The sequence below is a fragment of the Oratosquilla oratoria genome, chromosome 9 (genome assembly GCF_046742065.1).
Source record: "Oratosquilla oratoria isolate Oo_2021 chromosome 9, ASM4674206v1, whole genome shotgun sequence".
Taxonomy (NCBI): Eukaryota; Metazoa; Arthropoda; class Malacostraca; order Stomatopoda; family Squillidae; genus Oratosquilla; species Oratosquilla oratoria.
Genome location: NC_134785.1, coordinates 50683590 through 50710202, shown reverse-complemented (window position 1 = coordinate 50710202; position 26613 = coordinate 50683590). Strand labels below are relative to the sequence as shown.

Below are 26613 nucleotides of genomic sequence, written 5' to 3'. Positions count from 1 at the left end.
GAAGGTGTGTGAAAGAAGGAAGTTGAAGATAAATGTGGGTAAAAGTAAGGTGATGAGATGTACAAAGGTAGAGGATAGCAGCAAATTGGAAGTATTAACCACTTCCATACGGTGATGCCTACATAGGCGGCATGAGGAGCAAGTGGGTACGCGATGATGCCGACGTCGGCATCTTGATTATATTTATTGTAGTTGTACCTACGTAACTTCCATTCTCTCTAAACTGGCTTCATCATATTTTCTATGGTTATAAAAATTCATGGGTGAAAGAGAACGAACGATTGAGCACTGACTTTATTTTTTATAATGCAATTATTATGATGCAACATTGCACGTTGGGCAACTAATGTTGCCAGACGTGTGATGTGAAGAGGTTAAGGGAGAGAGACTGGAGGAAGTGGATAGCTTTAGATACTTGGGGTTGAATGTGGTGGGAAAGGGAGGATTGGAGGTGGAGGTAGAATGCAGATTGAGAGAATCAAGTAATTGTTTTGGAGGGACAATAAAGTGTAATGAGAAATGTACATTTGGGGATGGATACCAAGAAAAGCTTATATGAAGGGGTAATGGGTTTAAATGTGTTTGAGATGAAATTCCTGAGAAATATGGTTGGGGTTACTAGGTTGGATAGAGTGAGAGATGAGGAGGATGGGGGGGGGGAAAGGGAGTTGGGAGACAGTTAATGAATGAGTATTGGGATTGTTTGGACACATAGAAAGATTAGTAAAGGAGTGAACATGAGAGGGCGACCAAGGATGAGATGGATGGATGGGGTAAAAGGGGCACAGGGAAAGATGGGAATATCTGTTGAGGAAGGACAGAAGACAGGGGAGAATGGCTGTGTATGGATGATGCTGTGATGCATGAGGAGGAGTGGGTGGGGTATGAGGGAGTGTGTGCAAAAAATAATTTGATGCAGCCTGAAGAGATTTCTCCCCATCTCCATTTCTGCACGAGGGGACGGGGAGGGAGGGTCACTGATTTAATGAAGCAGCCTTGCTGTGGATGTGCTGTGTCTTGCCTCACTGTTTCTGATCCAGGGCAGTGGGCAAGATGCAGGGATGACCCATCATCCAAGAGGAGCCAAGATGAAAGGGAAGGGGGTGGATGGGAGTGGAGTATGTTGAGGGATGGAATGGGTGGGAGTGGAGTATGTTGGGGATGGAATAGGTAGGAGTGGAGTATGTTGGGGATGGAATGGGTGGGAGCAGATTTTATGCCTTTGTTTTTTGGCTACCTACCTTGTAAGGGGGGAAAAGCCTTTGATATATGTATGTATAAAGGATTTGTGGGAAAACCTTGTTCCAGCCAAGGTGTTCAGCAGGAAGAAGGGATTGCTTGGCTAGACAATCTAGAGAACAGGAACAACAACTAATGACTGGTCTCCTTCCCCTTCAACTTTAAACCAGTGACACAGAAGCAATACCACTTATACCAAACTGACAAGAGTCCAAAATTCCTTTCCAGAAATATGTGTGGGGGTTCCGAAATCTTTTGCCAGCTATTGTGGGGTTGCAGGTTTTCCACGTAGTGCGACTTAAAGCTATGATTGACCGAATTTATATTGAACAACTTGCCTCCTGTCTGGAAACTTTATTCTTCAATGGCATTCTTGAATTCAAGTCCTCTGCTCTTCATAGTCAGCAGTTTTCGGTAGAAAGCTTCAAACTTTCGAGGTTGTTTATACAATATGGCAACACCAGTAGGTTTATATCCAATCTCCTTAAATGCATTAATCCGAGACATAAGACGATCTTCTGAGTACTGGAGAACACGTGGTGACTGCCTGAAATAAGTAAAAATTTTGTTACAAAATCTGGCAACATTTAATTCAGTGCTGTATGGAACACAGATTTAATTCGGTGTTGTATGGAACACAGACTTGGAATCTGAGGAAGACATTAAGGCAGTAACGATAACGAAGCAGTGGGTATAATCCCAAAGACCTGTGGTCTTCAGGTAACTGGCAACAGCCTCTGGACGTGACCATGAGGCACTCAGGGAAGATACATTGTGTTGTCTTCTACAAGAGATTAGGTATAAATCAGATTTGGCTGTTGGAGGTGATGTGTCTTGCTGCATTTCTTCTGAGCTGAGTGGTAGGTGGATCTAAGGAACAACAATGGGTGTTTACTTTGAATATGCCAATCCCCTTTTAAGGGCATTTTGGTATATATATATGAAGGGAAAGCCTGAATGTGTCTTGAGATGAAGTGTTTGAGAGGTGTAGTAAAGATGGAGATTGTGAAAAATGTGGAAGTGAGGCAGAGAATTAGGGTGGAAAGAGTTGTTGTTTCCTAGACTGTCTGTCCGAGCAGTCCTGTCTCCCCAAGGAACGCCATGGCTGAACCAGGATTTTCCCACAAATCCTTTATAGAGTGTGCTGTGTTGTTTGTGTGCGTGATTGTGTATAATGCAGTCTTCCATTATGTGTTGAATAGTATGGGGTGAAGTGTTACATCCTGGGTCAATAGTCCACCGTCCTGGGTCTCTCTTGTAGGAGACCCCAGGTAGCTTGACAACAGCCACTAGATTGGCTCATATACCACTAAAGGAAGAAACATTGTGCCATTTTCTGGTATGGCTATGGATAGACAGTGTAATATAAGGTATTCTGTGTTTTCTGTGTAAGGGCTTCTTCAAGGGCAGTTTATTTCTGTGGCCAGGCCTTTCCTTGCTGGTACTCTCTTAGTTTCGGAAATAATGTTTTCTGATGGTAGGAGATATAAAGAGTATGGTTATTTATGGGTGGGAGTGGATTTTATGCCTTTGTATTTTGGGTATATGGTAGTGCTGGATGGTGACCTAACACAGTCAAGCAAGTGTGATTTTTGGTTCTCTTAGGAGGGATATTTCTGTGGGGGTAATGTTTGGAGGGGTTTATTGGAAGGAGTTAGGTGATTAGTCTTGGAGTGCTTGTTTTTTGACTGGAGTGTGAATGTGTTTTTGTGTGGATGCTTTCTGCAGTGCAGGTGGATGGTTGCTGCATATATTTGAGTAGTATGCTGCTGGTGTATTTATTTATCTATTTTCTTTCTCATTCAGCTGGTTGTGCTTGTGTGATGTAGTAAGTATTCTTTTGGGGTGGTTTTCGTGCACTGTGGGACTGATACTGGGTGCCTGCATACGGTGATCTTGCAAGATGGACACTGAAGCTGCCCATCTTCAAAACCTGTCAATCTCCTCATCACCATCAGGAGGTGCAGCCCTGTGGGGGTGGCACTTGTTCCCAGGACTTCTATCAACTTGAGCTGTATCTCGTAGACTTTCACACATGTAAACCTGATGACTGGCAACTACGCTCCTATTCCTACACCTTTCAGCTGGTGAAATAGAAATAGTCCGACAGTGATACAACTCAGACCACAATACAAAATTTCTTCCCAGACCATTCTATTAATCCTAGTATCCTATTTACTGTCTCAATGGCAGAAATATGATACTTGGATTTTATTAACATACACATACCAATGGTCTTTCCCCTTTACAAAGGATGTAGCCAAAAGTCAAAGGCATAAAATTCACTCCCACACATTCCATCCCAACTCCCATTCCATCCCTACTCCACTCCCATTCAACCCCCTCCTTCCGTCTTATCTTGGCTCCTGAAAATGAGAACATGAAAGATATATAACTTTTTTGAGAAATGAGTCTGGGACGGCTAAGTTTACCTTATCTGTTCTGGGGTAAATCCTTCTGCTTCCAGGAGGTCCAACTGGCGTTGTAGTTTGCTAACATGAACTCGAAGAAACCCAGGATTGCCAGCACTGTAGGTAGTGATGAACTCTGTTGAACACTCAAGCCTTTTGGCTAGAAATTCAACCTTGCTTTTGCAGTCACCCAAAAGTTCTTTTTCACTCTTATACCTTTCACATGTTCTGAAACAAAATGTAAGACCTCAATGAAATCAGCAGACAAAAACCCTACAATTATGTTGTACATAAACCTTATAAGATTGCATAACATATACAGGTAATTCCTGATCATTGCAGATACATAGTTGCTGCTGACAGCCCCCCCCATTCTACGTTGCTCCTTTCCTGTATAATACAATTAGGTAAATCTATCTATATGCCAAGGGCTTTTTCCCCCTTACAAGGGGGGTAGCCAAGTCAAGAGGCATTAAAAATAATAATGAACGGGATTCCACAAAGGACAATGACCCATTAGAAGACAAAGGATTACAAAGGTAGAGCATACTGACAGGAGACCTTTCGGTCCATATCTAGGTTGGATGTGAAAAAAATCATAATAATAAATAAATAAAAACTATATTAATGTAAATAATAAAATACATATATAAATGCATAATATGGTTTAACGTCACAAACTCCCCCCTATCGGAATGCTAGGATGGTGCCCCTCACAGAGGGCTTTGTAGCATTGAATTTAATAAACCATGCCCTTGGTTCAACTTCGCTGGTGGCAGGATACGAACCGCCATCCCCTCAACCTTCACCGCAAGTAACAATGCCCTAACCCACTCAGCCAGCGAGCTTCCTGAATAAATGCATAGGTATAGTTAAATAATAAACAAACAGGTAAATAGTAAATAATAATAAATTGACATATACCAGTAACTAATAATAAATGAGAATCAAGCAAATGATGATAAAGAAACAGACAAATGATAACAAAACAAATAATATAAAATAAATTATAATCATTACAGCACCTTGTTTAGGTGGTTATCTAAATGATTCTTAAAGCTTCAAACTGAAAGACCTAGGTATGAATGGATACGGAGGACTGGCAGAGGGTAGCGCGAGATCGAGCACTGTGGCGAGGCTCGATGATGGCGGTAATGGGTCAAGTGAGAACATTCTTTACACATTTGTCTGATTGGCTGTTTGGGAGTGATTTTTGTCCAGTTAAATGGGTGAGACAAGACAAAAATGCATGAAGCTTTTGAGTCAATGGCTACATTCAGAGCTCTGATGCAATCAAATAGTCCTGGTTGTACTTGTACTGAATATTTCAGAAAGATGTCCACTACAATAATGAGGGATAGGATCACATTGTAGGAAGGAAGGGAGAGGACAGAAGATAGGGGTGAATGGAGAGGGGTTGTGTATAGATGATGCTGTGATGCATGAGGGGGAGGGGATGGGGGGTGAGGAAGTATGTATGAGAAAAATTTGACGCAGCCTTAGGGGGTTTCTCTCCGTCTTCTCCTTTTCTGTATGAGGGGACGGAGAGGGGGAGTCACCGAATTTATGAAGCGGCCTTGCTGTGGATGTGCTGTGTCTTGTGACACTGCTTCTGACCCAGGGCAGTGGACAGGATGCAGGGATGACCCGTCATCCAGGAGGTGCCAAGATAAGAGGGAGGGAGGGGAGTGGAATATATAGGAAATGGAATGGGTGGGAGTGGTTTCTATGCTTTTTTCTTTTTGGCTACCCCCCGTGTAGGAGGAAAAATCCTTTGGTATATGTATGTATGTATGACATAATTGAAAATCTGTGATAACTTCACCTATGTTGCAGGGGATTACTTGTATATATATTAACTTTTGTAAAGTTACCAAACTTAAAATCAAACCTGTGCCTTACCTTTGAAATACATTATCTGTGCATCTACACATCCACATTCTGGGTCTATCACAGCCTGCCTCTGTAATCAATTGCAGCCTTTCTCTAGTAAGCTCAACATTATGGTAGAAGATCCACATATCACACAAAATATCCTCTGCCAGCACTCCATGCCCTTAAAATATAATAAAAAGAATTAAGCCTCCAGTGTGTATATATATATATATATATATATGGGTGAGGATGAAATAGGTAGGAGTGGAATTATACCATTTGACCTTGGCTACCTCCCTTGTAGGGAGAAAAAAGACTTTGGTACTTATATATATATCCATACATATATGATATGTATGTGAGTGGAGATGAAATGGGTGGGAGTGGAATTATGCCTTTTAACTTTGGCTACCTCCTTTGTAAGGAGGAAAAAGCCTTTGGTATATATATGTATGTATACACACACACACACACCAATAGCACTTTCTCCCATATATGGGGGAGAGGTTTGGGTTGGCCATATTACAGCACACTCACACCATGTATAAATAAAACCCAAGGGACCACCCTTCCCATCTCTCAAGTTACATCTGAAGATGGCTGTGTAAGGCCAAAAGACATCTTGAGTGAACAAAATTATGGATTTCGAAAATCAGCTGAGCACACAAAGAAATACTGACAGAACTTCATGCAAGTTAAATGATCTCACTGCTGTAGATTTCACCAAATATAATGTATATATGTGTGTGTGTGTTTACTAAGTAAACAAATTACCTTTAAGTACGTCAAGAATTTTATTCATCTTTGCAAGATCCATGATGAGGATGCGGTTAGGTCTTAAAATCCTCTCTACTACAAGCTGCACAGGAATCTGAAAGAGAAACGCAACACTAAATCAGTGAGGCTTTTACACATCAGAGGAGAAAACATCACACAAATATCAACCACATTGCTTCTATCTATATACCAAGGGGTTCTTCCCATTCATAAGGAAGGTAGCTAAGCCAAAGGTATGCATCCACTTCCACCCATTCCACTCCCATCCATTCCACTCTCATCTTAGCTCCTCATGGATGAAGGGTCATCCCTGTCTCCTGTCCAGTGGCTGGGTCAGAAGCAATGCAGCAAGGCACAGCATGTCCACAGCAAGGCCTAATCAGCAACCTTCCCTCTCTTCCTTCATGCAGAAAATAGAGAAGATGGGGAGAAATCCCTTTGGGCTACGTCAAACTATCATTCACATACAACCGCTCCCCCCATTCCACACCACTAACATTGTTAACCTTTAAAAATCCACACATATATGCATACACACAGACAAGTCTTTTACCCTTCAAAAGGGTATAAGGGTTGTGGGTGAGTCAAAGTACATCCACTCCACACCTATCCAAATCCACTTATCACCCCTCTGGTCTTAGCAACTTGTGGACTGAGGGTTTCTCTTTGTCCCCTTCCACATTGCTCAGGTCAGAGGTTTTGCAGCAAGACAAAGTGCCTCCACAGCAGAAGCATAAAATGAAAACTAAGCCTAATACTCACCGAAAGTGCATCAGCAAGGTAGTACACTCTATTTTTGTGATTGGGAAAATCTGATTTTTCCATTTGAAATTGATTTGTATATGTAGACAATTGCTTCTCACTGAAGTAGCAGAATCCCAAGCCCTCTTCAAGTGTGTTGAACATTAGTGGGTGTTGCAACTTTATGATTTTTCTTTTCAGGTTATCTGAAAAATTAAAATTACATCACTGAATATTTTCTAAAGCTCAAGAAGTTGAATGATATGAATTATCAGGTAAATACCGACACAAAAGCTGTATACAGTCATAACATATTTTGTTGAATGCACTGCAGTACAGGGATCAATGATGGGAGGTTGCACGTAGTGGTCTTGTAAGACAAATGCTAAGGTGAATTGTCTAGCAGCTAATTGTCTTCCAATTCCTTCAATGTTCTCATCTTTCTCTGGAGGCAAGCCCTGAGGAGTTGGCACTCAGCTTCCAGGCTGAGGCTAAAATCTTGCATATTACCTTCAATTATCTTTCTTCCACCTTGTCTCATGAAGAAGCCTGACAATTGGTGATTTCTCCCCTCCTTTTCCTCCTACCAACTAGTGACAAAGAAACATTTCCAAACATACAGTACAGACAAAAATCCATTGTTTTGTCCTGAAGAAATCTTTGGAAGGCTCCAAGGACTGTTCTTTTGCCAACTACCATGTGGCTGTATGTTCCATTCAGTGAAACTTGGGGCAGCAGTTATTATTATATCATTACAACACATAAAGGGAAAAGTCCTGTGCAATTAGATGAATTTCAAGGGGGATATCTATCTATATATATATATGAAGCCTAGGGAAGGCTCACTAAATTGAGCGTTTGTTTTTGACACCCCATTTAACAGAATTATTTTCATTATTTCAAGTAATTCCACTAAATATCACTGGCCATTAGCAGAAGCAAAAGGAAAAAAAAAAAAACTACAGCAGTGTATACAATGACATTAATGTATGTATAAATCTACTGTACTGCATACTATAATGACGGTTGTACATTACAACGGCTTCACACTCATGACATCGGGACTACAGCTTTCTTCAAAATTCCTCTTCTGTCCTGCATGATGCTGAGCCGCAAACCTGGCCAACCAGCCATCAGATAACAGAAAAGGGCCCAATTTAGTGAACACAAATCCACTAAATAAGGATATTCCACTATTGATTTAACTGATGCAACACAAAGGGATTTTCTCCCCATTTTCTCTCTTCTCTATGTTAAGCAAGCAAGGGGAGGGGTGGGGTCACTGATTAAGTGAACTTGCTGTGGATGTACTGTATCTTGCTGCATTATTTCTGACCTGAGCAGTGGGCAGGAGACAGGGATAACCCTTTATCCAAGAGGAACTAAGATGAGAGGAAAACAAGGGTGGTGGATGGGAGTAGGTGGATGCCTTTGACTTGGCTACCTTCCTTATAAGGGGGAAGAACCCCTTGGTAGGGTACGCATACCAATGGAGACGCACCTGCCCTATGCAGACGCATTTGACACAAAAAAACTTCTACCTGCCGATGGTGAATAGATAGGAGTATAATTATAGGCTCAAAAAAATCACTTAACTATCCCCTCATAATGTGATTTTTTGAGCCTATAAATATGCTCCTATCTATTCACCATTGGCATGTAGAAGTTTTTTGTGTCAAACGCGTCTGCATAGGGCAAGTGCGTCTCCATTGGTACACTCGTTCTATATAGATGGACAGATAGGACAAACTACTTATTCCATAAACCCAAATTATGACAAAATGAGGACTTCATTCCTTCTTTTCTGTCTGATATCCTGCAATCAAGGACTCACTGGAATCAAAGCATACACTGCAATACAGTAGCATGCACAAACTTCAACTTCATTGTATTTTTCTTTTATATATTAACTCACCTACAGATTGCAATAATATCCACTGTATTCTCTTCAATTGTGTCCCTTCAATTTCCTTCTCTTTAAGGAAATGCAGGACCTCAAGAATAGCTGCATCAGCAACAAGTAGGAACTGAGGAGATCTGACCATCTTTAAAGCTTCAGCACGGCTGATATTGAATAACCTATTCAATTCTCCAATAACAACTTCACCCACAGTGACCTGTTGTATAACAAACTTCAATAAGTGAGGGTGGTCTAAATTGGGTAAAAGTTAATATTACATTTGTATTGATGGTATTACCTATTTACTTCTCTGATATCTTTACCTCTCAACGTTGGGATGAGCATTTTGTCATACTGGTATTTATTATGATTTTTTTTTATCATAATATAAGTAATTATCAAACTATACAATGAATAAGATACCAGAGCTGGTATATGATATGTAGAGATGAGCCTATATTTTTAAATAACAAAGAAACATCATACATCAAATAAATGACATTACAAAACAAGAGGATTCTATTCCAGCATCACACAAACATATCTTTTACTTTTTTCTTTTTTGCCTTTGAAGGATCTATTTTTTCTATGGAATGGTTATGTTAGGCTAGAAGCTATTGGAAATGTAAGTTTCATGTTAAATCATGCACATTTTTTATGTCTTTCATTTTTGCATTTGAAAGATCTATTCTTTCTTTTGATGGGCTCTGTTAGGCTAAGTTAGGTAAGATTAGGTTAGAAGCTATTGGACTATGTGATTTCATGTTAAATGTCCGTGCTTGTGTGATTCTGAACTTTTACCAACAAAAGAATGAGTGATGAAAGATTAATGAAAAGTGTAGAAAGCAGATGTAGGTGTAGTGAATTTCTGGGGAATGACCACGAATAAGAAGGATGGGGGGGGGAAGGGACTTTGAGCGAGAGGGGAATGTCTGTTGAGCAGGGAAGGGAGAAGGCAGAGAGAGGTGTGAGTGGAGAACGGTTGGGAATGGATGATATTTTGATGCAGCCCGAAGGGATTTCTCCCTTTTCTATTTTCCACATGAGGAAGAAGGGTTGCCTTGTAAATGAAGCAGCCTTGCTGTGGATGTACTATGTCTTGCTGCATTGCTTCTCACCCAGACAATGGGCAGAAGACAGGGATGACTTTTCGTCCACAAGGAACTAAGATGAGAGGGAAATGATGGGTGGTCGATGGGAGTGGACTGGGTAGGAATGGGTGCATGGTTCGACTGGCTACCTCCTTTAAGAGGAGAAAGAGGTCCTTGGTATATGGATAGATACTACAGTACATACACTTATCTTGGTATTTTTTAGAAGTGCACACCAACACAATATACCAATAGAAAATTAAATACTAATTTTGAAAATTATAATACATCAATGTAGTATACATTTTTCTTGGTGGAAATCAATAACCAAAAATCTTGGTAAAAGCAAATATGCTATGGAATGGAGCTGCGACAATAGGTTCAGGATGCCAAATTGTCATTTGTTCAGTCCTGTCAATGTCAGTTTGATGGTGTTGACGTTGTGTACTAGGTGTTCTCCCACTCCAGGTGACATCAACATTCTACATTTTTAAAACAGTGCTATTCTTCAAGCTATGAAACTCCTCTACACCCTCCAGTCTGATCAGATGCCAAAACCAGCCATTAATATTCATGACAATGACAACAGCCCTGATGACCTCTATAATTATAGGTACTGCATTACTAAATGCAGGTTAGGTTAGGTTAAGCAAATTTATCATAGTTTAAAATCCTCAACCTCTACATCTATCAAAATGATGATGGCATCTCAAGCAGTCATCATGGCTCCGTTCGTTAGTGCATCACTTTTATTATCTTTTTCTATTATTGATTTCTGCCACGAAAAACATATATTATGTTCATGTATTGTAATTTACAAAATCAATATTTAGTTTTCTATTGCTATATCATGTAAGTGTGCACTTTTAAAGATTTACCATTATCTTTACGATTTAATGATAATGTAAATAGGTTTAATCTATACTTAATAAGGAAATGGGGGGAGGGGTCTTGGAGGGGAGATGGCAGCAATTATTTGCAAAATGTTAACATCTCATCTGCAAGGTTATAAAGTTCCTAACCCTTGTGAATGTTCAAGAATTACTGAATCATGATCATCTGTAGGGCAGTGTATCTTCAAATGGATGGGAGCACTCAGGAATGCATTTTTGAACTAGTTCCATAACATGTTAAGGCTATCTTACCTTCTTCCCAATATCAGCCATACTTATTTTGAAATCTCTGTGATACTTTGTATCACAAAATCTCCCTTCTTCTTCCTGTCCCTCTTCATTATTTTCGGAACCGTAGTCCAAGATCGAGACGTCTTCCATGTCGTCATTTTTGCCTCGCTTTCTTGATCTTTTTAAAGTCTTTGCTTGTGACGAAAAATACTGCACTAAAGTCCTCGAGTTTTGCAAGGCTGCACTCGCACTTGAGTGTTTGGGATACAATATATTTGAAATATGAGAAGGAACTTTATCGTGACACACACACGTTTTATTTGGTACTCTGACCAGACATCTACGTAAGCTGTTGACACATATATTGAATTCTCTTGCCCCTTCCTTACCATATTCACAGAAAACTGATTTTATACTTAATAAGTGCTTCAAGCCGTTTGAAAGTTTTGATCGAGCCAACATTTTTCTTCGAAGTTGGCATGCAAAATATCAGCTCATATCTATCACTGAAAAAAACAGGTATTTCTTTCCCATGAATATACACGAATAGTTCAAATACACTTCATTTTTATGTTACAATAAGTTATTGAAGCCAACAGAGAGTGTCATTAAATTGACTGCAGTTTGTTATGCTAAGATCTGTAACTCCTTCTCAGAATCTATTTTTTGGATGTAAACACAGCTGATTTCAAAGTGTCGACATTCAATATTTGATAAATTTATATAAAACTATTTTTATTAAACTTAAAATAATTTAGTTTTATTTTAGTTAATAAAACTTATTCTTTTTTTAGTCTAAAACGGTGAACTATTTACAAAATGAAATAAGCAATTAATAAAACCGCATGAATATTATGGTATATCTAGCTATATTTGAAATAATAATTACCATAATGATATTAGTAGAATACCATAACCATTGTATTGCAAAATATAGGGAAAAATAACTTGGTTGCCATAGAAACGGCGTCTTGTAGGTGACAACATTTCCATTACTTATTTCAAATTTATCAGGAAAATGTGTTTGAAGCTTATACAAAAAATGAGTTGGCTAAACATTGTGAATTTTGATAGGTAAATTGTACATCACCATCGTCGTGAACAGGTGAGTTTTAAAGTTGATATTCAGGGTATAAATATAGTGTATCTGCATGAAACAAACAACATCGTCAAAGTTAATCAAACAGATGCTAATTATTTGGACATAAATTAAACATACTGAATATTGTAAAAGCTTGTGATTATCGACTATTGAAATACCGATTTTATAGGAAAGTAACCTGCATGCACAGATATATTAGGAAATTGATTATTCATAACTAAATATTTCAAAGTTAGAATAAAGAAATAAGATAACAAAATATATCGTGCACAAAAGAGTTGTTAAATCAATGATACAAAGTAAATATAATAGACTCGAGCAACTCATGTATTTCTGCCGTAGAGAAAGCGGACAATAGTTATAGGCTGACAATATATTTTGAAAAGCTAAATCCAACTATAAAGAACCAAAGGTATGTGTATGTTTATAAATATTGGCCACCCACTAGAATGTTTCATTTTATTTTATTTCAACCTTTTTTGGTAACTACCCCACCAATACACTTCTCCCAGAAACTACAGGTCCCTTCACTGGGTACTACTAGAAAGGATTACAAAGAAGGAACATGCCGACAGGTCGACTGCAAAAAATAAATAAAATAAATAAATAACTAAATAGATATAATAATAATATAAATAATAAAAAATAAAATAAATCGATAAATAAATAGGTAAATTTAGATAATGAATAAGCAGGTAAATAGTAAATAATAATAAATTGACAGATAATTAAATAATAAATGATAATCGTGGAGATAATAAACAAACAGACAAAATTTAAAGGAAAAATAGGGAGTATTTATCTAGACTTGTTTATTACTGGTCAAGGGAAAGTTGTACTTTTGAATGTTGACATAGTTCAAAATCTCACATTGATATCAGAATGAAACTAACGTCTTTTTTTAAATTTCATGTTTCATAATTAGGAAATGTTTTTTGGACCTTAAATCCACCCTGAAATCCCGTATGTCCTACTGAAGGGCTGGGGGACACTCAGAATCATAGAATGCACATGGAAACATCAATTATATATATATATTTTTTTTTTGGGGGGGGGAAGGGCCCCCAGGCCCACCCCCCAGCTTCTGCAACAGAGAGTGGCCCTCTGTTGCACTCTTCTCCTGTTGCACATGTATGTGTGCGCAATGCATAACAGGCAGTTTTGCTATATGTTAAGCTCTAATGTGTTACATCTTGACATGAATACAGGCTTGCATACCTGTCGAATTTAGGGAGTGATACCCCACCCTCCATATATATATATATATATATATATATATATATATATATATATATATATATATATCTTGTAGAAATACGAGGTTGAAGGCTAAAGAGGATTCAGTGTTGATTATTCTATTGCGTGTAGCTTCAATACAACGCACAATCTTTTTATCTTCAGATTTGACGTATCTTTATAGTTCTCCTATTGTTGCCGACGTTTCGGAACTTCCTGGTTCCACCCTCTGGGCGATCTGATGTGCAGGGTCTGTGGATGTCTTATTTATACTTGGAGCTGGAATTATAGGGTTCTCTGCGGGATGGGGTCTCCTCTGATTGGCTGCCTCCTTGGGCCAATAGGGGATCCGGGTTACTGGAGGTCTGGGAGACCTTTCTCAGTGTTTGTAGTGGTTCTGTCTGTGTTCGGTCTCTTCATGAAGTGTGATATATATATTTATATATATATATATATATATATATATATATATATATATATATATATATCACACTGGGGTATTTTTCTTCCGATTGTTAGAGCAGATTTGGAGTTTGATATGCTGGGGAGGAAATTATTTACCTCCAGCATATCAAATGACATTCTAAGTAAATTGTTGAGGAAGCAAAATAGTTCTTAGTAGTGATTTTACGGTGGAAAAAGTGCTGGACTTGGTTGGTGGTAGAGCCCATGATTTAGAACTTGGAGGAAACAAAGCATAGCGTGATAACAGCTTCATCCACTCAAACGAATTTATGAAAGAGATGAGAAAAAACGTCACATGAGCCATTTGTATATGTATGTAATAGATTTGGATTAACAATCGATTTTGCAATATTACAAAGGATTACAAAGGAGCATGCCGACAGGAGACCTTTTGGTCCATAACTAGGTCGGATGCAAAAAAATATAATGATTGATAAATAAAAAAAATCTAATAATATAAGTAATAATAAATATGTATAGTTAAATAATAAACTGACAGGTAAATAGTAAATGATAATGAATGAAAATCAAGCAAATAATAATGAACAGACAAATGATAACAAACAAAGAAATATAAAATATATGGCATGCATTACAGCATCTTGCTTAGATGTTTATCTAAACGAATCTTAGGCTCCGAACTGAATTACAATGCAATGCCTCTGCAGGAAGTTCATTCCATTCATTAACTACACGGTTGGCGAAGTTATAGTAGTATTTGGTTCGGAACAACGGCAGGACAAATGAAAAACAAAATATCTAATCTCTTTCTTTTGGTAATTAGCCACAAGGTGCGACACTAGAAGGGTCACATGAGAAATGTAGGTGAAGCTCGGACTAAGGCCACAGCTTAGTGGAGCTTATGGTTGTAGCTGGACGTGGAGCCTAACGTCAGCGAGGCTCGATGGGACGGCTAGAAGATTGGACGAGGAGATGTTGTGTGCGCTGGTGGGTACTGTTCTGCCCATCTCGGCGAAACGCCGACCTTTTAAAGGAGGCTGGCGAGAACGTGAGGAGCTTTCCAAGTTCCTGATTGGCTAACCGCTGGCTGGTCGGGACGTCCTTGCGAACTACGCACTACGGGAACTTGGAAAGGCTAGCTCCGAAGATTTCTTTGTTCAGTGTGTGACGGGTCGTAGGGTGCGTCACGTCACTAATAAGTTATTATAGTTGATAGAGATTGTCTTTTACATTTTTTATGATGTTTATTTTCGACACGTTGGACAGGATCTACTATGGAGGTTGTTGACCAATGTGGACCTGACGTTGGAGGAAGGAATGGGAGAACGAAGACCTCCAGGAGAGAGAGAGCCAAATCCGCAAAGAGAGTGCGGAGAGAAAACGTCGACGACAACGATCTGCTGGTGACGTCAGATCCGGTTCTTCACTCTGAGGAGGTGAAGTTTTTTTTTTTTTTTTTTTTTTTTTTTTTGAGTGGAACATAGTGTCTGTCCCTTTGCCTGATGTATCTGTGATGGAAGTCCTACAGAAGTTACCTAAAGCTGGTTCGTGGTATATCAGAACGAAGCAAATACGTTATACATTGTCGTACAATTTTTATTTACAAAACAACGCATAGTGTTGCTCAGTAACAAAACACAAAGAATCAGTTTGCATTATTCTGCCTTATACCCTGGGTCAATTTAGGATGTCTGCGAGGGAAAAATGGTGGTTCTATAATCTTGTACTTTTTGTGTTTTCAGTTGCAAATGCAGAAATCGAGTCGGAGGTCGTCCCTGATCGATCAAAAACAGGAAAAGAAACTAAGTCGACGACAAAGCCTTCAACCTCGCCAGGTTAGTTTTCAGATAATGTCGATCATATAACAATCATTTATAACAATGACTATTATGATGATTATAATTGTTATTGTTGCAAATACTGTCGTAATTAAAAAAATAAAATATATTTGTAATTATAGAAGTAATTATAACTATATAACTATAGATACAAAGGTGAATATAATTACAACGACGCTGACGTCAGTGAACATAACAATGATGATGACTGATAACTGACGAGTGATATCATAACTATAGTTATGATAATAAATAACCTCGCTTTTAAAAGTGTGAATCTAATTATAATTGTAAATATAAATATAACTACGAAATAGTCAAAGATATGGCGGTATACATAATTACAATTATGATTACAGCAATTAGTAGTATCATATTTAATATAACCGCGATTATAAGCCTAATAGAATCGCAATAATAATTCTGATATATTCGTGATTACGATACTACTGATAATAATAATGATATAGATTATGATGATTAAGATTATGCCTAGATTAATGATTTGTATGCTTATTATCATTGTAACTTATTAAATCTAAGCAAAGGGGAAGTGCATCCATCCTAGTTATGGACCAAAAGGTCTCCTGTCAGCATGTTCATCCTTTGTAATCCTTTGTAGTAAAAAGGGCATTGATGTGAATAAGCTAATGATCTTGGGTGCCAATTAAGAACACCCACGCCATTGTTAGGACAAATCCTCCTCCTGTTTCCAGATTCATCATCCACTTAGGTCCTTGCCTCCCTCAAATCCCCCAAACCACCTCGAGTACCTCGACTTCGTGAGGACCCCTTCGCCAGATCGGTCACACCTCCTACAGGCAGGTCTTCCTCCGAACTGCCCCAGGACATCGCATTCCCCCGTCGATCTCCACGCGTCTCAGGTCCGGAATCCAAACAAAGGTTCCGGGAGAGGAGCCGCATATCTACACCCGGTTCCGGGTTTTACCGGGAACCAGAACTCCCTCCCCATCAACGTCACCCCGCTCTCTTCGAAGACCCGGACCTCCAGAAGACCTCCTCCGGGAGATCCTTCCGGAGTGACTCGCCGTCAGGGCGACGCAGCGCTTCCGGCAGCAGGAGTGGACTACGACATGTTCCACGACCCTGGGAACAGGAGAAGAGACTCCAGCGTCCTTACCAGAGAGTCGAAGACCCCGAAGACTTCGAAGGCGCCCCGTGGAGACACGTGGCACGACATCCGGTTGCCCACTGCCGGGGGGCCCCCAGTCTGGAGCGACGAGTACAGCGACCTCGACCCAGCGGGTAAACAGACCTCGCAGAGGAAGACCTCGAGGTCGACCGTGACCCATCAATCTCAACTCGTGGAAGACACAGACGAGTCCTTCTCCAAACACGTCATCCGTCCCATCACAAGACCAACGAAGGCAAGTCTCGTCCTTTAGGAGTTATTGATCTTGTTTTGGGAATTCTAACGCTTCGTCTTTTAACGCTCTGTCTTTCTTTAGATACAATATGGCATCGAAGACGACCCCTCCTCCCCCATATTGGGTATTGACCGGCCATTTTTTGTGCAGCCAATATTTAAAGGACTTTGATGACACCCCGAAGGACCAGAGTCACATAGTATTTCTTTTTCATTATGAGCAACAAGCTGCGCCCGACCCCGCTACGCGGGGGCTCGGCACTCCGGGCGAGATCACTTGTAGCCACTCAGTCATCTCTGTTGCCGTGACGTCACCACTCTCTCAGCTAATCAGCTAATCATGGGCCGGAGGGGGAGGTGTCCCCTTGAGGGATTTCTGATGCAAATGGGCAGATATATATAATTTTTTTTTTTTATTAGATTATTAGAGACTAAATTTCACTAAGAAAAAAGAATGCTAGTCACTCTTGACTCCTACTATTCCTCATTCTTTTACCCTCCTTAAATCTCTAAACTTCGCCACCTCATCGATGCGATACTCTCTGTGCGATAGCTGTGGTCATGGCCGACAAAACACTAAATTCCACTTTTTCCTTTTGCTAGCGAGGAGGCGTACCCGCTCGGCCGGGCGACGGCCACAGCCTGTGGGACCACAGCCAGCTTCTCAGTCTGCGACGACGCAGGATCAAGGCCGCGTCGCGCTTCCACAGGTGGGTACGACATCAACACAGGAATGATCATCCAGTCCTACTTAAGCTAGGACGAGGCTAATGTTGTTCCGTGGAGTTGTCTTTGGTTGTATGTACGTTGTAATGATTTTGTGTGTGTGTGTGTGTGTGTGTGTGTGTGTGCGTGTCTGTGTTTGCGTGTCTAGAATAGACGCTAAATATTAAACACACATATTCGCTACTGCTCCACTTCGATCGCAGACGAAGGCAAGCCACCTTCGCTAGGCTGGTGCTAGCGTCATGTCGTTCCTTGCGAGCCACTCACCACCCGCGAGCGCCCTCGGACCTCTCGGACGCCCTGACGCGGTGTTTGCCGCATTCCCTCAGGAGCAAGTACGCCAGGCGCCTCCCTGAGCTCCTGAAGGAGTTGCAGCAGCGGGAGGTGCGTGCCGTCACCTGCCGAGTCGACAGGAGCCTCAGCAGGTAAGGGGAATGGAAGGGAATCGGTTAACAGGAGGTGACGCGTCGTGAAGCCAGGACCCTCTTCCCAGATCGCGGGTGGGAGATACCTGTGGGTTGTAGCTGAGAACGTGTCAGCGGAAGTTATAACGACTTACATCAGTAAAGCATGCTGATGCGAGACCTCTCGGTCCTCAGTGAGGGCGAATGAAAAAAAGATTGTTCATTGGTGACGATTTGAAATATGATCATTTTCTACGTACATTGTCGTCAGATCCCAAAGATCGCACACTTAAATTAATGGGGCTAGGGACTTGTTTCGCCAACTACATTGCTTGATAATTCCAGCTAGCTTGTAACCCAAAGACCTCGGATCGATTTATAACAATTTTAAGTGTCTGCTACCTGCGCCGGCTGCCCTAGCACGCATGGCAAAGGTAATAGCTTTGTCCATAGTTAAGTGTGGGTTAACATAGTCACGACTTCGGCCATGATTGCGAGATCGTGGCGTTGTCAGAGATAAAGTCGTGAGTATGTAAACCCACACTAAGGGTGTTCTATCGTGAGCTCTTATCTTCACCATTTCGAATCCACACACACAAAAAAAAGTGTTTAGGTGAATAAGTTAATTTAATCTGATAAATGTGAAACCTGATATAGTGATGAATTTGAGCAGATTTGCTTTTATCTCTTTCCTTCTGCATTCGACTTCTCTCCTGCCACAGGTACGGGAGTCCCGGGGTGATGCGGGTCCCCTGGGTGAAGGGGGAGCGTCGTGCCCTCGAGAAGGCTATGGCGTCCTTCCCCCCGGGTGTACGCCGGGTCATGGCCCACGTGGTCCGCCCCCTGGACGGCCTGGCCCTCGTCCACGTCAGGGAGTCGTGAGTCAAAGAAGTCTTCGTGTGTACAGTTGCCTATATTGATAAACACGACCGGGGTTGGCGTTATCGAGGTTGAGGTTCTCTTGGCCAGCGTTTCTCAACCAGGGTTCCCCGGAACCCTAATTAGGTTCCGCAAAAGGTCCCTAAGGGTTCCGCGAGAACAAGTGAGATAAGCTAATGCACTTTTGATTTTTTGTTTCATTTCATATACGTAATATAATCAAACACGCACGACATATTCTTGGTTATTGTAATAATGTAATATAGACATCATCCTATCTAATCTATTATTACGATGAAAATAAAATGAGAAAAATATGGCATATGTGTTTGTTTTTGCGCAGGGGCTCCCTGAGACATGCAATTTATTCTAAAGGTTACGCAAGGGTAAAAAGGTTGAGAAACGCTGCTCTTGGTTTTATAATTTTTTTTAGGTATTTTATGGTAATTCCAATATGAATAAAAAATTAAGCTTTCACATTTCTGTTTTTTACATGATTTTGTTTAAATATAATTCTATTTACATCTAACTGTATTTTGAAATTATGGCGCTCAAATGTCGGCGCTCAAATATTACTGCGCTCAATAGTCTTGTGCTTAGCGTCTTATAGTATCTGCGGACCATAAGGGATTATTCGTTTCGGTGACTCGACTCACCGCCGCCTTTAAGGATTTGCAGAAGACGAACGAGGAAAGTGTCCCTCGTGTTTGTCTTCCGCAAACAAAGGAAGCGAGTTCTTCACCAAGCAAATATTCTCTTTTGTGTCTGCAGACACTGTAGGATGCTCGCGTGGGCGGAAACAAAGGGAAACTCGAGAAACGTGACCTAAGGTAGGCTGACCTGGCTGTTGACCTCGAATGAGGTCAAGGGGAGAGTAGTTTTTTCCATTCTATTCTATTCCATTCTTTGTCCTATCCTCTGTTGTTGCTATTGGTTGAGGAGGACTGCAGTTAGCAGCCGTAATGCGCACAACTTTTAGTATATAATTTTTCATTTATCTCAGACAGTGGACATTGATAGTATATATATATATATATATATATATATATATATATATATATATATATATATATATATATATATATATATGTATAGAGAGAGAGATAGAGAGGGAGGGAGAGGGAGAGGGAAAGTGAAAGAAAGAGTGAGAGAAAAAAAAGGAGAGAGTGAGAAAAAGAAAGAGAGAGAGAGAGAGAGACAAACAAGATCGACTATTACAATCGGTCTTCCCCCACCAGGAGCGGCGTCGGGTGCGGCGAGGCAGTGGACCTGAGCATACTGACGACGCGATGGAGAACGACGGCTCGCTGCGAGCGGGCGCGCCTCCGGAAGCAGTGGTTCCCGAAGGCGCTTGAGGCCATCCGGGAAGCGGCCACGGCCACGGGGTTGTCCCCATCCAGGCGCCACGCCATCATGCACGCCTTCAATAACTTGCTGGCCTCCAAGGTGGGTCCTCGAGTAGAGTACTACCGAAAGCAGACCTCTTGGTCTTCCTGTCGTGAATGCATATACCTCAACACACACACACACACACACTTTTGTAGACATATACATGTGGATATATATGCACACACACACACACACACACACGCTTTCGTACACATACACACACACACACACACACACACACACACACACACACACACACACACACACACACACAGACACACACACACACAGATATTATTCTATTGTTATGGTTTTCAAGAAGATAGTCTTGCTCTCGTTCTTCCCAGAAAACCTACCCAAGCTCCATATGAGAAGCAGCACAGCATTCATAGTTGTGTGTGTATATAGATATACATACACACACACACACACACACACACACACACACACACACACACACACACACACACACACACACATACACACACACACACACACAGATATTATTCTATTGTTATGGTTTTCAAGAAGATATTCTTGCTCTCGTTCTTCCCAGAAAACCTACCCAAGCTCCATATGAGAAGCAGCACAGCATTCATAGTTGTGTGTGTATATAGATATACATACACACACACACACACACACACACACACACACACACACAAACACACACACACACACACACACACACACACACACACATATATATACATACAAATTTATATACACATATGTATATATTGTAATGATTTGGCCTCACTTACTGTCATAGTATTTCTTTGTCACAGCAATTCCATTTTTTAGATTAGTATCACTCTTCAGCTTTTACTATGTCATTATAGCTGCTCTTGTCGTTTCTGTGCCCTTTTATCATAATTGTCATCACCATTATCGATATTACTGTTATCATTCGTATCAAATATCAAATCTAGTCTCTGCCCATTGATATCAGAAAACATCTTTCGTTCATTATTACACTCCGCCATTCTTCCTCCGTTATTTTATTTATAATTATTTCCCAATACTTTTCCTTGTTGTTTTTTTCCCCTCATATTAGCTCCAAGAGGTCCTCATACGCAGCATCGAGGTCATCCTTCAGTGGTTGTCCCACGAGGAAGAGCCCTGGGTCGGGCCGAGGGTCAAACTGTACCTGGTCCTCACGGACAACCAAGTCGATATTCAACCGAACCAACACGAGGTCTTCACCGCCTTCATGGAGGTGTTCAGAGAGGTGAGTCAGGGTGTCCTCGACTCTTGGGAACCCTTGGCCCGTGGTTGGCGTCTTGCACTCAAGGGAAGGACGTTCTGATGGTTCTGGTATCATCTGGACAAGCTGGGCCTCGATATCAAAGGAAGGAATCCCTGATGTTTCTGATGTCCTGGTTGAAGTATCTGGTGATTACTGTTCATCTGGACAAACTGGGCTTCGATGTCAAAAGAAACTTATAGGATTTTTTTGTCATCTCTGAAGTTCCTTTGCCATGTAATGTTTAAACTTGTTTTGGGTCATTAGGTCAATTTTTACCTAATTCTTTTGTTCTTGCTAAGGCCGCACGATTTCATTCAGCCTAGAGGAACCTCTAATTCAAAAGAGGGCCAAGTACTTCTTGTATCGAATATTATTATCATAATTTTGAGAGGATCGGAAGAATGAGAGTCGAGGTCTCAAAGGAGGTAATGTGGAGTACGAATAAACTGCAAAAGATCGTGAGCCTTAGTCGATGACATAGTCTTCTTTTTCCAATTGAAGGTGGTCTCCAGATCAGTGGGTCTCAACCTGTGGACCACGAACCCCTGGTGGACCACGGTGGTTCACAAGTGAGGTCACACACTAAAGACTAGGGGGAGTTAGTGGAGGTATAGCGATTTTATTCAATGTTGGCGTAACCTTAAGAAAGATAGACAACAGCAGTTCATAAGTATGGGATGTATGAAAAGATAGGTGGAGCACCCCTCCTCTATGCGGTTTTAATCACCAGAAGGACGGGTACTCCCGGAGTATAAGTGATACTGATCTATTGCGGACTACCTTCAGCTAGTTAGAGTAATCAGGCGTGAGACATAACAAAATTAATCAAGTGCGGTACATGGACAATGTCGTTAAAACCAAGGTAGCAACAGTATGATTGATAATTTTAAAAATTCTCAGATATACACCTGCCCCACTTCGCATCTGTTTTTCTCTTGACCTCCCTCACCTCGCTCTTAGCTTCCACCCTGTTTATAGTATCATTAAGACCGAGGCCTTCGGGCGTCTTCGGATCTTTTGACTTCAAATCTCTTCTTTAACCAGCTACACGACTGCGTGCACCTGTACAGAGGGACGTGGGAAGAACCCGAGCCTATTCTGCTGTCGAGGAAGAAGGTCCAGCCGGCTGACACAGAAAAGGGACAGCAGGGCAACGTCACCGGAGGGGAATCAAAGCCTCCTGAAGGAGAAGGACAAAAGGCAGCTCCTCAGCCGCGGACGTTCCTGGAACCTCGCCGGGAGGTGCTCTCGGTGACGCTGTCTGAGCCTCAGTGGGAAGCCTTCAGAACGGGCCTGCAGGAGGCCATCGGGAAGAGGTTCTTGAAGGCGGAGAACTACCTCAAGCAGATAGGTGAGGAGGGCGGAGAATTGTCACGAACTCCTGGGGCCTTGTCACGATCTCCTGGGCCTCCTGGACCTGGAGTTCGTGGATCCTTTGGAAGTCGAGGAGTTCCCCGAGTGGGAGTTCGTGGTTGTCTAGCGATTTAATTCATATTTGAAGTGATCTCCAGAAGATTAGGAAATAGCAGCACATAAGCATAGGAGTGGATGGGTGGTGAGATAAACACAGGGAACCGTTTAGGGATTTATTATGACGTTTCGTCCTTACCAGGACTTCTTCAGAGTACTCTGAAGAAGTCCTGGTAAGGACGAAACGTCAGAATGAATCCCTAAACGGTTCCCTGAGTTTATCTCACCACCTATCCAATCATCTGTCTTACATATCTCAACATAAGCATAGATGACATGAAAACACAGATCGAGAACTCTTGGCTAGAGGGATGGCGTGAGGAATGAATAGTGTGATCACATTATAACGAAAGCTACGGTAATACAATAAGTATTCTATAAATATATATGTTTTTGTAATATATTTTGTTTTTGCCTGAGAGCTAGTGCACCATTGCAGTGCAGGCTTGGTTATATCCATAGCGTCTGGAACTGGGAAGCCCACCGTGTAACAAGACCAAGAAAGACGTGCTCTCTCTCTCTCTCCCTCCCTCTCTCTATTTCCTTTTTTCCCCACCAGCAAATGAGTGGCGGCGTGTGCTCGAGGGAGAGGTTCGGAGTGAGGTCGAGTCCTTCATGCAGTGTGGAGCCGCCCTTCCCGAGTACGCCGAGAAGGTGTGCCACTACTCGACGTACATCGAACAGGCGAGCCTCATCCCAGCCTCGGCCACCGAGTTCGTCTTCAGGTTTGTCGAAGTGTCTGTTCGTGGCGTTCAGTTAAGAAAAAAAAAATGGTCCTGTGAACCGATGGTGGTGGCAGGCAGACACCGGTTCTCAAGGATGATCCTTACTAAGTCCTCCATACCTTCTGTAGCGTCACCATTTCCTCTTTCATTGTCCAGTTCGGCAGAGTTCTGGTCACACTTTCGCACGTGGTCCTCTGGTATGTGGACTTTTGTGATCCTGTCACTAAGGCGGTGTTGATAGCTCTTTCTCGATCAATGATATTGTGAGGCGCAGAGGAAAAGCCTTCAAGGGATTGTCTTCCTGGAAGGAGAAACAGGTCAGCTGGCTGCTGATTGATCTCATACACACACACACACACACACACACACACACACACACACACACACACACACACACACACACACACACACAATCACACACACACACACACAATCACACACACACACACACACACACAATCACACACACACACACACACACACACACACACACACACACACACACACACAATCACACACACACAATCACACACACACACACACACAATCACACACACACACACACAATCACACACACACACACACACACACACACACACACACACACACACACACACACACACACACACACACACACACAATCACACACACACACACACAATCACACACACACACACACACACACACACACACACACACACACACACACACACACACACACACACACACACACACACACACACACACACACACAAACTCAGAGGAGCTAAATTTTATATGAATAATGGAAAACACATTACCAAAGATTTATGCCGCATTTGTTTCGCTGTCGATTTTGAAATGCGAATATTCAGACTCACTAAGTCATTATCATGAGATAATTCCTGATGCTAATGACTGCGACACTGGAATGCCGATGATATATACGAGTCATTTGGCAAAGAGGAATTTGGATTTTTTTTTTTTTCGAATTTCCAAAGAGAATAATGTTCTGACGTGCAGGTTACTCTTTTGTTTCCGTAATGATTCTACGCACCACTGTGCAACAATTGCTTATGGTGGTGTCTTGGACTGTCACCATATTTGGTATAAATACATAAATTGGCCAAATCAAATCTGGTTAGATTTTCCAACACATACAAGAAATCATAAGAGATATTTAAAGATAAACTATGGCTGCCCATATACGGATATACTGGAAGTGATGGTAAATGATTAGCCTTCGTTTAAATCATAAGCAAGAATTCTCTGATTGGCGTGGAGCTCTGGTGAGATTTGGTTTCATCTAGTTCTCTTGACTGAGATTCGTGTTCTCGTTGTTCTCTTCGGCAGACTGGAGTACAAGCACCTTCGTCAGTCTCTCCTGGGGGTGACACATTCGTGTGTGGCCGTCCTGAAGGACAAAGTCGTCAGTGACCATCGAACGAGAGTCAAGAGGTGAGAAGGAAGAGGGGAGATGGGGGAGGTGAGACGGGAGAGAGGAGAGGTACAAGAGGCGGGTATAGGGGAGGGAGGAGGGAGAGGTACAAGAGGCGAGTATTGGGGAGGGAGGAGGAAGGAAGTGAGTGGAAACTCAGATCAAGAGAAAGAGAGGAGGGGGAGAGGGAGGAGAGAGTGCAAGGGGTGGAGAGGGAGAGAAGAGATAAGAAAGGAAGATTTGTGATTTGTGGGCGACACCAAGTGACGGATGAATGAGGAGGAGAAAATGTAGGATGAGAGGAAGAGGTGGATGGAAATGGCGGGAAAAAGGAAAGGAGGAGGGAGAGGAAGAGAAGGGGAAGGAAAAGAAAGGGAAGGAGGGGGAAGGGGAAGAAAAGGGGGAGGAAGGGTGATGATGGGATGGAGTAGGGAGAAAAAAAATGAATATGATGAAGGAGGTATACCTGTACGTAGACAAACAGTGGAGTAATAACGAAACTGATGTACACAAGTATAAGGAGCCGAAAAATCACGAAAAGATAACAATAGGCCCAGGAAAAATGATAGATGAGGAGAATTTATATTGAGAAAAAGAGAGAGACAGAGAGGGAGAGACTGATGATACGGCGGAGTGTTAAAACAATGAATAAATCAGGGAATTGAGAACGAAAGGTTACAATGATTTACGATGAAGGAGTGGAGTCGAAGATATGCAATTCAAAGAAAGTGAATGAGCGAGAGAGAGAGAGACTGAAAGAGTGAGAGAGAGAGCGAATGAGGGAGAGGGCGAGCGAGAGAGAGAGAGAGGGCGAAAGGGAGAGAGAGAGAGCTAGAGGGAGAGTGAAAGAAGTAGAGGACGAGTGAGAGAGAGATAGCGAGCGAGAGAGAGAGGGAGAATGAAAGAGAGAGAGGAGTGAGAGATAGATAGATAGCGAGCGAGAGAGGGAGGACGAGTGAGAGAGAGAGGGGGGAGAGTGAAAGAGAGAGAGGACGAGTGAAAGAGAGAGAGGACGAATGAGAGAGAGATAGCGAGCGAGAGAGAGAGAGGGGAAAGTGAAAGAGAGAGAGGACAAGTGAAAGAGGGAGAGGACGAGTGAGAGAGAGAGAGGAGGGAGAGTGAAAGAGAGAGAGGACAAGTGAAAGAGGGAGAGGACGAGTGAGGGAGAGATAGCGAGCGAGAGAGAGAGGGGGGGGAGTGAAAGAGA

General features: G+C 41.7%; 1 protein-coding gene and 1 pseudogene across 1 annotated transcript; one reads left to right on the top strand and one right to left on the bottom strand.

Moving 5' to 3' along the window:
• Window positions 1–371: 371 nt before the first annotated feature.
• Window positions 372–11822, bottom strand: mTTF (mitochondrial transcription termination factor). The gene is made up of 7 exons (XM_076190395.1): window positions 11180–11822; window positions 8959–9160; window positions 7065–7249; window positions 6300–6396; window positions 5553–5706; window positions 3672–3878; window positions 372–1786 (listed from the first exon to the last, which is right to left on the bottom strand). The coding sequence occupies exons 1-7, from the start codon at window positions 11618–11620 to the stop codon at window positions 1594–1596; spliced, it is 1479 nt and encodes a 492-aa protein (XP_076046510.1). The 5' UTR covers window positions 11621–11822; the 3' UTR covers window positions 372–1593.
• A 3374-nt stretch (window positions 11823–15196) lies between these two features.
• LOC143028070 (dynein axonemal heavy chain 7-like) overlaps window positions 15197–26613 on the top strand; it is a 72063-nt pseudogene continuing 60646 nt past the window's right edge.